This window comes from Oculina patagonica, chromosome 8 (genome assembly GCF_052425735.1).
Source record: "Oculina patagonica isolate OP01 chromosome 8, crgOcupat, whole genome shotgun sequence".
In the NCBI taxonomy this organism is placed as follows: Eukaryota; Metazoa; Cnidaria; class Anthozoa; order Scleractinia; family Oculinidae; genus Oculina; species Oculina patagonica.
This window is the reverse complement of record NC_135765.1, coordinates 534,404-548,780: the sequence shown is the minus strand read 5'-3', so window position 1 is coordinate 548,780 and position 14,377 is coordinate 534,404. Positions and strand designations below refer to the sequence as shown.

The window sequence follows — 14,377 nt, the reverse complement described above, 5'->3', positions numbered from 1 at the left end:
AGTATTTAACATGGTGTTTAATAAGTTGTTGTCCGATGAAAAACTTTCAAAGTTTTCTCCAATGACTTTCCACGATCTTACCAAGTTTTCTAACTTCCACGACTTATCCAGGCCTGACTATGAAATGACACGACTTATCAGGAACGTTCCTTGATTGCAGTGCAAGCCCAGTTATGTCACTGTAACACCCTTCAACACCGTATAAGGCCCCCTGGGTGAACACTTTGTAACGCCCGTGATAACACTGCGTAACTTGCAGTGTAATTTCCTGTATAGATTGAATGGCCCATATTTACATTAAAACAATATACAGCATGTAGCCTCGAGTCGTTTAATCAGCCGGCTTTGGTGCAACAGCTATGTGTTCTTCTAACTTTTTACCCCAATTGTGCGATATGATGATTTCGCAATTAACATGACAGCACACATAATTATCATGGTCTCATAGTTTTATTGCTACATCTTGTCAACATTGTTTTTCATATTTACATTAAAAGCTAATATCACTTTATACTTTTAGGCGCATTATCTGTTATTTGCAGCGAGTAATACTAATAAATTACAATACAAAAATAAGCTTCAGTGCTAAAAAACCGCATTGATCTCAAAGTTCATTGCTTAACCCATCAAAAGGTACACAGCCAACTCACTCTAAAGCGGCCACGCCCAGGACCGGCTCTTGCTGTCTGCTTTGGAGATAGAGTTGCTCGCTCGTTGGAGGTCGCCATTAAAGAGAGCGTTGACTGTGTTAGTATAACAATTCCCATTCCTTCGTTTAATTTCCCACTAGTAAACGAGACACCCCAGCATCGAGGGTCAGTTTCGCATCTTAAGACTTTGGTCTCAAGGAAATTTTCAGTCTACACCAGCACCTGACCCTGAACGCCGAGCTGTGCCCATACCCTACCAACTTTCTAGTAAAAAGGTTGAAACAACAACAAATAAACAAGCAAATAATTATGGTAAGCGAACTCAACTACCTTACAAGTTGACATACTTTCCATTGAAAAGTAAATCACTCTGCAATAACAACACCGCAAGCAATAATCAGAGTAAAAGGCTCAAAACATGCTGACATTTCACTTTATATCACTTAGACATAATCTCAGCTTTAATTTCTCCTTTATTTTATTAGGTTTGAGAAGAAACAACGAAAGCTTTTTGCCCTGAAAAACAGTTCATGGTTTATAGTTAAGAGGATAACCAAAGGTGATCCAGGCAGATCTTTGTAAATCTCTTTTTAAACTGAATCATACTCCATTTTTAGCCTGCATAACTCAGGCGTACAGCATTAGAAAATGGTGGCATGTAGACGAGACCAAAATAAATAATCGTTTTACGTCACAAAATTGTTCATTTTAAAGATTCGATCACAGAAGAACGGACGAATGTCAAAAAAATTTTCAGGACCCCATTCTCCTCCTGAGAGACTGCCATCCCTTGCCAACACCAACGCTTGAGAATGTCAGATCCCTTGATTATCCTCTGTTGCAAATAGTTCAAGATTTATTAAATCATAAAATGTCACGGGAGATCTGTAAAAGTCGTAATCAATCATTCCAAAGCGATTTTTACTCAATTTTCTCCACTTTAGGTCAGAGCTAACAAAAAATTGTTAAAAAGTTTTCGTTTTTAGGCAGAGCTCTAAAAAAACTATTCATTATAACGTGCATCAAACTACTTGAATCTCAAGTAAGCCGTTTTTCTAAAATAACTATTAAAATTGCATCTTAAATACTATAGCTGATGTACTAAATATCATGGACCATGATAGACTTGTTATAAATTGCTATTTGAATTGTTTTGACATCATAGATGCCAACTACTTAGCAATTATACTTTGAAAATCCAAACCATTATTCACCAGCCTGCATTTGGCAATGTAATGAGAAGGCACATACAGTGTAGCAAACAAAGATCCAAAGATGTATCCATTATTTCATCCATTACTACAACAATTACATATAGGGGAAGTTTCATTGGCAGGGAGGGGAATGACTCATGGAAAAGTCAATTAATGTTAACAATGACTTGTTTACCATACATGCATGGCATCAAATTTTGCTGAACAATGAGCTAAAATTACATACAAAAAAAAAAGGGGAAAAAAAGAGGAGTTATAGCACAGTGTACATGCCACTTGCTACTTCCAGAATCTGTGCATGGTGAGGTCGAATACCAATAAAAAATAGTGAGCAAGAAGTATACAGATTTCTTTTGTTTGTTTCCAGTTGTAATAAGGTCTACCAACAGCAGATACATTATTACTTACCATCAAACACAGGCAAAGCTATAATGATTTGGATTTCTTTAGTATTATTACTACTGCTAATAATAATTCTAATAATAATTACTTATTTACTATGTGCCAAGCTTTATCCTTTGGAACTTAACTCTCTCTAACTTTCACATAGAAAAATAACATTTTCAAATCTATTGGTATTATTCAATTAAAAGGGTGCAAATTGATTGTGCTTGCATCAAAGATCATTTGTAAAATGATAATATGGAAAGCCAGAGCAACACTGAACACAGCTAAGACTGCAGTTTAATTAGAGTCAATTTTTTAAAAAAAACGTCTTAAAAATACTGTACTTTTGGAGAAAAGAGCATTCAAATCCCTATTGATCTTAAAAGACTTGAAAATCTTTCTTTTCACCCAGATTTAAAAACAAATACAATCATTTTGCACTCTACCTGTGATTGAATCCAATCTTTTACCTAACTATGTTTCAATTGAAATAAAAATATAAACTAAACAAAAATAAAATTTCAGTGCAAACACAAGTGCAGTGCAGTGGGGGACTATCTCTTTCTGCCTTTCTGTGTCTTCTGATACTGTGCTTGTGCAAGTCTGTGCAAAATAAACAACAAAACAATGAAACAAAACAACAAACAATAAATAAAACCAAAATGATCTTGTTCATGGAATCTGAGCTACTGCAGGTCACTGCCGACAACAGCTGAACTCCAAGCCAGCCAGACTCAGGAAGCTTTTCCTTGACGAAGACGGTTCAGTTTTCTGGTGCAAGTGATGTTGAAACAGTAAGTGAGAATCAGTGAATGAAATCACACAGAGAAACGTAATAACAAACCACTTCTGCACATTGTTTATTTAGCCAGCCTTTTAAGATATTTTCCAAGTAACTTTGTTTTATTCTCCAATTCAATTATTAGATTTGTAAATAGAAGGCAGCATGTCTTCATTAAAATTAAACAAAACTAATAAAGATTAATGCCTATTGTTTGAGTAGAATTCTAGAAACAAAATGCACTGCAATATTAAAAAAATTATTCACTCATTTAAACAAATTTAAATCAGTGTTTTATAGCTTCTGAAATTAAAATACTTTAAAGTGAAGGGAAATATTATTAAAGCACTATTGAAAATTATTTATGAACTCTCATTATTTAAAATCTCAAATTAAATACAAATATGACCCTAACACAGACAATGTTTTGACAGAATTTTCTATCCTCATCAGTTAACAGAACAGTTGGAACAAACTGGATGTTCAAGTAATAATAAATTACAGAAGGAAAAATTAATGATGAAAATAAATTGGCACATATGGCAGTTTTCAAGTTAATAGATCAATATTTATTTTTTGAATACTCTAAGATTGATTGATATTAATGATGTTGGAGTTTATAGAAAATGATGTCTGAAATATTATTTCTTTTAATACATTATTAAATGAGCTTTAGTCAAGATAGTAGAGTCAGTTGTGTCTTGATGTGGCTTCAATGAGATACATGTACAAGTGCACATGTTCATCAGTTTGGACTGAAAAGAGGATAGCAAGTATTACTACAAAATACAAAATGGTTTTGAAACCAAACAAGATCAAATTTAGCGGTACCTTAATTAGTGTATAATCCGTTACTAAAAAACTTACTAAATAATGCTTTTGATTTGAAAGAGCTGTATCATGGATGACACATCTTGAAAAAGTTGGCCATATTTTTCAAGTTTGCTGTTCACAATTTCTTAATCATCCTCAGAAAACTATTATTTTAGAGTTTCCTTCAATTTGAAAGCATTTTTGTACATCTAAAAAATGACTCTTGGAAAATATCGGGACAGCTCTTTGGTTAATAAAATATGGCATGAAACAAACTGATGTTGTCTGATGTTGTAACAGTGTTACACGGCCTCACACAAAGTAACATAGCATAAAACATGAATGAACATGTATTTTGATTACTGATGATAGTTAATATTAATAATAGAAATACTAAACATGAAGAATTACTTACTTTGATGCATCCTCAACATCCATAAGAAGAGAATCTTGTTTAAGATGGAGACTATCTCTGTTCATTAACTCTGTCACCAACACTTCATTTTGAGCTGTGAAGTATTCAAAACAATAACATAGTTTTTTACATGTAAATGCGTTCCTTACAAGCTTAGGGTACTTCATTTATAATAAGGTTCTTTCACACTTAATTGATGACTTCCTTAACATACATGTACTTCTAAATGTGTATCAATTTTGAAGAAGCAAATAACAGAACATAGTATTCTAATTAGGGGGGGAAAAACCGGCCAAAAAAACAAAGAGCAGTGTGTATCTAATTACAGATAGAAACCACCCATGATTTGGCAGGCCCCCACCCATTTCCAAAAAGTGCCCACCCTTGAATAATCAATATCATGCTATCTATGACTGTAACTTTTACCAAATGTTTATCAAGAAAGAAGTTCACTATAAATAATTACAGTGACAGTTATTGATCACTGTTTTTACCTTCAATCAACTGTGCCATGTTCTTGTGAAGTGCTTTGAGTTCATCCAAAGTCAGTTCTTGTAACCTCTCCTCTGTCCAGCCCAACATTACAGTTGAATAACTCTTCTCTTTCTCTTCCTCCACGCTGTCTTGTTGACTCAGTTCTAATAAAACTTTTTTGGATTCCTCGTGGGATATTTCGTGACTTTCCAGAGTTTCTGGTTGAACTGTTTTAATACTAAAAGACTCTGACATTTCCTCGTCCCCTGCCACACAACCTGAATCTCGCTTCTCTTCATCGGAAACATCTTGTTTATCAATAATGTATTCCTTTATAACACATCCATCTTCATCACCTTCAACGTCGCTAAGCAATGTATCATCAACAAAACAAATTTGCAAATCCTTAGGTTTTAATAAGGAATTTAAGTGTTTTAGCCTTTCGTTGGAAGTGTCCAAAAGCTCACTGTTTTCTAACTCTTGTGTTTCACCCTCAGAAGTGAGGCAAGATTCTATTGACTCCCAATCAGTGGTGGGTGATGGTAACTCCGCAGGCGAACTGACAGAATCTATTCCTGGAAGTTCATCGTTAAACGTGTCACCTTCCGTGACATGATCGTTATCGTAAATATGTCTATGCGGTCCATGCTCTTGTGTATTTCTCAAATTTTCTTCTGTTACCTGCTCAAGGCTGTCATTAAAAACATCAGACAGATTGTCATCATCGCAGTAAGAAGCATTGTCATTGCTCCCCATAAATGGGTTTGTCCTTATATGAAAATTACTACTGTCTGGAGTGGAGTAGCTTGGTTGTGAATCCATATCAAAATTTGGCATGTTATATGAGTTCACTCCACCCTGTCCAACAGATAACTGGTCTTGAGATTGTTTCTTGTGTTGGCGCCAGGCTCTTTGAATGCTAAAAAAACATTGACAGAGGAGAATTGATAGTCAGAAATGTTGCCTACTGTAGAAGATATTATCTACGTATCACCGAATCCTCAGACCTTACACTACTACACGTTTTGATAACATGCAAACTCTGCTCAATATCACTGCCATCAATCATCTTAGTGGACCCCTCAGGAAACACATCATTTCAACAGGTTTGTGGATTGTGACTGGTAGATTTTAATCCATTTTCTTTGCCTTTTTTGCAAAGTTTGTTGAATATATCTACCTAATTATGATTGATGGTTGGGGAAAACATAACTGCTCTTGTGAATTTGTTAGTTAGGTTTTGAACTTTGATCAATTTCCAAGAAGTTAAAAGGTGCAGTAAAAGAAAGAAATAATTTACTACCGGGATCTAAAATAATTTTATATTTGTGTTGTAAGAAACTTAAAAATAATGGGCCATTTTTATTACAAATATTATTGCTATATTAGAGCACTGAAACTGTTAACGAGGGTCTTTTCTGCAGATGGTTTGGAAGGAAATGGATTGCACTTTGAAAAATTAAGGCTAAACTTTTCAAGTTGTTTCTGCGTGTCTTCAAAAATTCCATATTTATAGCCGTAGATTGATTTCTATCAGCAATTAAGGTTATATCATCCCTTCTCTTCTAAGATAATGTTTTTCATGGTTTCAGTTGCCTACCACTAATTTCAGAACAGTTAAGAACAAAAATCTAAGAAATCCCTGTGACATAGCTCCTTCAAGCCACACAAAAAGCATTGCAAACTTCCACATACATTCAAACATGCAAATAAACATACATGTACAGAAAAAAACACAATGGTACGGCTAAAATAATACCAAAATTATTCACACACGTCTTGTAATAATGTTATAGAACAAACACTTGAAGTAAGGTAAAGTAAGCTATCCAATAAATCATTGAGTCACAACTCACGTTATAACATCACATTCAACTCCTCTTCTAAGATTTTTACGTAAACATGTATTCTCTTCCATTTCAAGGTTTAAACGATAGCTGTTAACAAAGAATAAAATAATAAAAATGAAATTATTTGACCTGAACCTTCAAGTTCACAAATACCAAGTGTTAGTCGGAGGAGAAACTCGAGATATTGGTTTGTCTAGACTTGGTGTAAATTACTTATGTCGTTAATTTAAAAACAACTCCAGAAACACACATGATCTAAATTTGACTCTTTCATTTTCCTTTTTCATCGCCCTATGTTGCAGACAATTTTGTGGTACATTAGGAAAAATTCTAATTTTATATATAATGATTTTTATTTTTGCCACTTTTCCCCTGATAATTAATGTAAAGGGAACTTAAATGCTGAAACTCATGGGCATTAATGATTAATTTTGGGTTAAATCTCAGACAGGGATGTCTGCAATTTGCTTCAGCGGCTATTTTCGAAACTGATGTCATCTTTCCTACAATTTTTAATACTTTATGACACACACCCTCTTCATTTTGCAAATAAAAAAATATGAAATTAAAATCAGTCTTGAAATCAAACCAATCATTTTTGAACCACAATGTAAATATGGATTAAAAGCAGTCAGTTTGTGAGATGAAATCTCAAATATTATTGCCAAATGAAGGCACGTTATCTCTCTGCATATCAAATTTATAGACATACATAATATTCTAAGAACAACATGAGCTACTGATCAAAATATTGTTGGGTAAAAACCATAGAAAGTGAAACCCTCTTTAAATCTTCAATAATCCAAATAAAACCCCCAGTAAAATGATTCTTATTGTTAAATATCATGTCGGCAGATATTTTGCCTACTTCCTTAACAACAAATTGAAGACCACTAGGTTGGTTTTGTATCTTTTTAAACCTGACTATGTGTGGCTTTTATAACCACATAATTAATATAGTAAACAATGGTGAATGCGCTCAGCAAGGATTATGCAAATTGGCAACATTATAAAGTGAAAAAAGATTAACCATATATAGTAAAAAGAAAAAGCAATATCACAAATGTGTCAAAATATGAATATATACTAAGTATTACTTATGATGGATAGCTACACCACTAGCTATACAAAACAGACATTTGCTTTTAAAAATATATAGAAATTCACCCTGTTTGATGTGTTGTTAGCTTCAATCCGTTTTAAAAATAGTAATCATATGATGACAATTTTTGTAGCCTACAGCTCACCCACATACGGTGAACAATCAATAAATGAAACAAGTCTACAATCTACTCAGTGCACCTGTATGAAAACATAAACATTTTCTGGGGTGAACAAAGTTACATTTTCTGCCTTTAATTCATCTTACCATGCTATCAAATCCTTCCCCAAAAAATGCAGACTAGTTTTTAAAAAATTACTATCAATCCTGAAGAGTACCTGGCTTCCCGCATTTCAAGAAACATCTTATTTTTATACTAACTTACAATTTCACACCCTTTTTCTAACAGAAATTTAATTTCTAGATAATGGAGACATGGTTTGTGAGTCGTTTTCTTACTTTTCTACTAAGAGTTCTCCTTCCTCGACTTGTTCTCTTGTTTTTGCTTCTCTTTCTTCCTCCTCCTGTGTTAAAAAAAGATCATAAATCACATCAATCAAACACAGCACAACAACAACTTAATTTTAGATTTAAAATAACCTCCAACAGCTAAACACTGAGAGGATCATTGCTGGCTCACCGTACTAAGCCTTCAAGAAATAATTTTTTTCAGCTCAAGCAACCTACCATGTTTAAATTTTTCGGTTGAATTTTTATAAAAACACTAGCTCAGATAACTGACTCCTTAGGTTACCTGTCACCTTTCAGCTAATATTTTTAAAATCTCTAGACCTCACATGAATTCAAATTAGGATTATTTGCATGAATAAATGAATACCAACTACAGCAAAACTCCATTCATTGAGTAGAAACAGAATTTCCATGTATTTGTTGAAAACATATACTTTAACAGATGGAAGATTACTAATCTAGTTTTTAATTTACTGCTTAATATTTTGCTCGAAATACAAATTTAACATCAAATTGAGCATGACAATATGCACACTTTTGGTTATTATCAATTAACCCTTCAATTATGATACCTCTCCTTGTAATAAATATGTTGTGGTTTAAATTTTACCTTTGGTTTAAAATTTTTCAAACCAGTTTGATTTTAATTTTTCATTGTCTCCTCATATTCATTATCACAAACTGAAGCAAAGGGAAATGGTAATCAAACTGGTTTGAAAAAGCTTAACCCATAACATCATGTACAAACTGAAAATTGTTATGGTGAAATGCAACAAGAACAAAATCTTCACTGTGAGGGAGTATATTGTTATTGTCTTGATTTACTACCAAATACTCAGAAATTACCATTTAAATAAAAAACTGAGATTTCAAAAGGTATTAGCCCTCCAAATAAATGAATCAGACCCTGCACAAAGTTATTACAATAAAAGATTGTCACTATAATTTGGGATTCTCAACTACTATATATTATGTTTATTTTCAATTTAGACATACACATAGCTCACACTCAGCTGTCTCCGACTTCCCCTTTTTGCGTGTCGTCGTCGTGCACTCTTATTCCCTCCTCTCTGGCATGTCGTCACCTGTCATACATTTCCCTACCGTATCATGTACCATTCGCGCTCAGGTCCTCTGGTCTGCCTACCGTTCCCACGACTCCTATTGTTTCCCTTTCATGCAATGAATTAGTTTTAAATAAAGGCAAAGTTATTTACTCAGCTCCACCTTTACATGGCCAAATCTATTTAATATTTTTTTAGCACAAAGCCCTAAGGAAAAATACACTTAGTCTGTACATATGTACATAGAATCCTGAACTATTGTCTTGGAAATAATTATGGCTTGCTCTTTTGATTTCTGAAGTAAAAAATTTGACCAACCTTGACAAACTTCTCATACAAAAGTTGTACAAACAGCTTTCTTGCTAAGTATCCTCTAAAGTGCGCCTGGATAATGATTGCTGCTACTTCCTCTTCTGACAACTCATTTGGCTGGGTTTAAAAGTTACATCGCCAAAGACAAAATCGTGAAAAAACACATGAATAAAATAACACAAGAAAAGTCATATCTACAGCAATAACAACTTCATTTAAAAAACCTTGAATATTGACTATTATTTTATACAAGTCTATATAGTGAGCACTGTTTACCGCTCCCCCACCCCCACGCTATAAACACCCTGCATCCCTACCCACAGGCTTTTTAAACTCTCCCCAGTTTTTGCTCCAATCAAGAACCAAGATGACGGCCAGTGGAACTCCACAATCAATCTCTACGACTTCACGGAAAAATAGGGGACTGTGAACAGTCTAGCGCTGTTCCATGTTGAATTGTTTATCAATCTTTATTTTGTACTGAATATATTGATTACAACACATGACATGTACACAACATGTACATGTTTTACTTTTACATGTACACAATCTATATTAACAGTTAACTTTCTCAACAGACCCCTTTATAAGACAAACACCTCTGTAAGACGGACACCTGGTGATGGTCCCGTCCTTGCCGTTTTCAGTCATTTTACTGTAAATAAACTCCCTATAAGCTGGACACCTCTCTAAGACGGACAGCTGGAGCTGGTCCAGATGGTGTCTGTTTTAGAGAAAGTTGACTACTGGTACATTTGGATTTATGGATAAGTTTTATGAAATAGTGAGGTTCTTCCAACTTACCAAAGGTAACACTTTCTTAGCCAACATAGGATTTATTGCCTGTTGGGAAACAAATTCAAAATTAGCAATCTTGGGAGCTGAAAACTGACTTTCACCAGTGCAGTCAACATTAAACTAGATAACAATAAGTTTTTAAAGAAAAAGTTCCTCACGGCACATCCGTATCATTCTTTGGTGGGGGGGGGGGGGGGGGGGGTTCTGTGTGCTTTGTCCCTGGTTCTCTCCCCTTTCGACCACCATCGCTCCCTTCCTCGCGGCCCCACTCACGCTTCAGCCTGTGTTGCGGTGCCCGGTGTGACTGTCTGTGGGTCCTCCCTCCATCTCCCTCCGCTGTGTGGTGCGTCCTGGCAACTATGGTCATCCAATTGTTTGTAATCACTAATGATTTTTACTGAATTTGCACTCCACATCGTCCTATAATTATAATTACTTCTATTTCCCTCCATTTCACTTGAGATGAAAAGCCTTGTGAAAAGAAATGATGTTTATGTAAATAAGCTCTTGCTGTTTGATCCTTTCAAAACCATACTCAATCACAGAAAAAAATCTTACAATCCTACAATCAGTCTAAAAACAGCTCAAAAACCAAACATTTTGGGGTTGTACATGATGTACATACCAGTAGATAGCTTTTATAAGGGGAGAAATGATTATGATAACATTCTTTGTTGGTCATGAGATACAGTGTGCTAAATATAAATTTGTTATCTCCTTGAAAGCTGATATTGCTCTGATAAAAGGCAAGTCTTGGGAAACTTATCTCCCAAATATTATTTATAGCATTGATTTGTATTTCTTGCTGTGCGCCTTCAAAACATTCTGCTAGTTTTATCAATGCTCTTGAAAGTGCTTGAGTCACTTTAGATATTGAATTTGCTTTACCAGTAACTTAATTTAAATCAAAATTGAATTTCTCTGCAATTTAACTTCCTATGGAAAGTGATTTGGCCAACTGCCACCAGTCTAATATCATGACTAAATTTATTTTTATAGGGCTGATCTCTCTTGGGGGTGATTATTTCCTCTCTTCTATGAAAACGTTTCACAATGATAATTTCTTAGACCATCACATGGTTTGACAGCATGACAAAAATTGTCACCCCTAAGGAAGCAGATGTTAAGCTTAAAACACCTTAAAAAGCCCTTAACTTTTACTAATGAGGAGAAAAGAAATTCTGCAAAAAGCAACACATGTCAATTACAATGCATTCTAAAGTGACTCTAAACTTCACTGAGTTGTTAACAAGCAAACAATGTGAGCAAACTAAGGAGAAAGTTTTCATTTTGATGGATTTACCTCCTTTTAAAACAACATATTCAATCACAATAAGCTATGAAAGGATGACATCTGAGGATGTATATTTGTTTTAAGAAAGTAGAAACGTCACTCTAATCAATCACATTATGCTTGCACTCTTGCAAAAGAGGCGAGTAAATCCAATCTGTGACTTCTTCAGGATATCCTCTCTTTTAAGAACGCTGAACAAGTTACTAACTGACCAGCATAATACACATGAATGTATTTTTACTGTGAACTGTTTTCTATGATTGACATTTTGCAACAGGCCAAGCATGCTTTCTTACTAATAGTTCAAGTACTTTGTATTTTAATACCGTTTTACGCGCACACGAGATCGAACAGTACAAAACATCAACATTCATTCGAATTTTACAAGAGCAACCCACACTGTACCTTTTATCACAGCTGTTTTCTCACAGAGAAACTTTAAAACTGATAAATAAATAATTCTAATAGACCCAGACTTAAACTCTCAACTGCAATTCAGCCACAAACGTTCATGAATTAAAATGCATTTTGATAATTTTAAGTTTATTTCGTGCTTACCGCCATGGCCGCTCGCGTTCTGTCGTAAGAGTTCTTCTTAATTGCGCCCATGTCTAAGCCTTGTAGTGAACTGTCTATTTGTGAATCCAGCAAGTCTGGCAACATATTCTCATCATATTCACAAACGCCTGTATCTTGGTAACTCGATTTATCGTCGTAATAACAGTCGCCATTCGCAGTAGGTGTATGGCGTTCCATTTATATCGTCCCCACACAGACGTTGTTTGTACGCTATCAACATGGAGAAAATCTTACAAAACACCACGTCGCTTTCGTACTCAGCTCTGTCATAAGGCGTTATCGGATTTCACCGATTTCTCAAGGACGACAAACACGCAACTTCACACTCCGCTCTGAGCCCACCCTCAAATACGTCACATCCTTCTCATGTTCCCGAGAGAAAAAGAACGGATTTCACCATTCGCTTGTCATCCAGGGAAAGAATTTCTTGAACCAAACTTAAACTAACACGAATATGGGCATTCGAAACCGCCCGAGATAGACGTAATCGCTTTAAATTCCCTTTCCCGTCGTTTTGATATGTAAATTTGTGTGTAGGAATCAACGCCTGGCCGCCTGGCAAGCACACTATAATTTCGAAAGTGAATTGAAGCGCATAAAGTGCAGACCATCTCTGCTGGTCAACCGTATTGTGGGCTCCTTTCTTCGTCCTCCCGACTTTTCGTTTCATTCTTTCTTTCATTTCAATATATATTTTTTGGAATTCAATATTATTTATTTCAATATTATTTTTTCAGGAGTAAGAAAACTGGTATACGGGCCTTTAGTACGGAAAACAAACGCTTTCTGAAAATCAATCGGCCAACGAAAAAGAGGGGTTATAAAACCACAACTAGCCCCACAACTTATCTCCGCTGCAATTTTCGCGAATTGTGGCTTAAATTACAGTTAATAGAAGTAAGTTCACAGAACTTTGAGGGAATAACTTTTATGAGGGAAATCCAATATATTTGCACTGAGTTACAGAGTTTCAAAGTCTTTTAAAATTAAGAGCCATACACTGTACTGTTTTCAGTCCCCAGCATTGTCTCCCAAGCATCAAATTACACGAGCTACAGATATAAATCCCAGACCAACAAAATATATTAGCACTTATTCCATAGCCTTGTTTATAATGAGAGTACTTTAATAAGCCTTGCTTTGAAACTGAGTAGTTTCATAATAGCATCGTGTTACCCCAAGGCGTGAGAACGCGAGAGCTGTAGTCCAGCCGAGCGGAAAAAGTAAAAAAATAAATAATAATAATGAAAAATGAGAAACAACTGTAGTCTCACGGTCACGTCCATACATCACGTGACAGGTCACGTGCCAGGCGATGCTTATTTCCTCGAGCATCGGTTATTCTTTTAGTCCTTAGTCCAAACCGCCCAACCCCACCCCAGCCGAAGAATGATACTAAAATATAAAGCCAACGACGACTGATTTACTAGAGCCAAAGAATGTTATTTGCATTGTGTAGAATTTCGTCTTTTGCTGGTTTTCTAAGTACAGCTCTAAATTAAAAAGTACAATAATAAGTAAAAGGCTAAATAAATTTTATTGCCCAAAGCCTTGTATTTAGTTTATCGTTTCACTTTATATTGCTGATCCTGATCTACGCCGAGATCCGGCTTCACTTCGCTGCTGTTTGTACAAGTGGTCATTTCATTATTTTGGTCTCTTACTAATAAAAATAAGTATGTAGATCATTAATACTTATTTGCAGTAGGTAACACTTATCTGACAAGGAAAACAGATTTTCACAATTGCGTTGTGGATTTTTAACTAAAAAATGTGACATTATGTTGGGAAATCAATATAGCCACGATATTTTTTTAGAGCGGCCTTTTTGCAAAAGACTCATCAAAATCATTACAATTTATGCAATAGTCCGATTAAACTCTAGATAATAAATATTTATGCAATTTTTATTATTAGGATTTATACCTTCATTTGCAGTTTTATCTTTTTGCTGTGAATAGTATTGTTTAATACTGAGTGAAATTAAATATATGAATTAAAGTCGTTAACATGTATTATTTTACGAACTTTCTTCAGTTTCAGTTGGTTCCTCAATTTACCGAGGAAAGAAACCCAACTCACGTCAGTCAGATATACTGACTACTGACAAGAATTTAAAAAACAGCTCATGCTAATTCTGAACCACCTGTTCCTTTAAGCTGTCGCTCCAGTT

The 14,377-nt window shown here is 34.9% G+C and overlaps 1 protein-coding gene across 4 annotated transcripts; it reads right to left on the bottom strand.

Annotated features, from left to right (window-relative positions):
• Window positions 1–431: 431 nt before the first annotated feature.
• On the bottom strand, window positions 432–12,765 carry LOC144663911 (uncharacterized). 4 transcript variants are annotated; one of them, XM_078524992.1, is made up of 8 exons: window positions 12,184–12,765; window positions 10,338–10,376; window positions 9,540–9,650; window positions 8,146–8,210; window positions 6,591–6,671; window positions 4,755–5,653; window positions 4,261–4,354; window positions 432–3,022 (listed from the first exon to the last, which is right to left on the bottom strand). In XM_078524992.1, exons 1-8 carry the CDS (start codon window positions 12,379–12,381, stop codon window positions 2,986–2,988), a joined length of 1,524 nt encoding a protein of 507 aa, XP_078381118.1. In that variant the 5' UTR covers window positions 12,382–12,765; the 3' UTR covers window positions 432–2,985. The 4 variants fall into 4 exon arrangements, with proteins under 4 accessions (XP_078381118.1, XP_078381117.1, XP_078381120.1 ...); XM_078524991.1 differs by having other exon boundaries at window positions 432–2,854; XM_078524993.1 differs by lacking the exon at window positions 432–3,022 and adding an exon at window positions 3,029–3,787.
• Between the last annotated feature and the right edge of the window lie 1,612 nt (window positions 12,766–14,377).

Bases quoted from the DNA above. Each gene is read 5' to 3' on its own strand.
- LOC144663911 (XM_078524991.1), bottom strand. From the start codon at position 12,381: ATGGAACGCCATACACCTACTGCGAATGGCGACTGTTATTACGACGAT. The intron at 10,377-12,183 runs GTAAGCACGAAA...GTTTCCCAACAG, and splicing joins GAACGCGAGCGGCCATGGCG to GCAATAAATCCTATGTTGGC. The intron at 6,672-8,145 runs GTAAGAAAACGA...CTTTGTTAACAG, and splicing joins GGAGAACTCTTAGTAGAAAA to CTATCGTTTAAACCTTGAAA.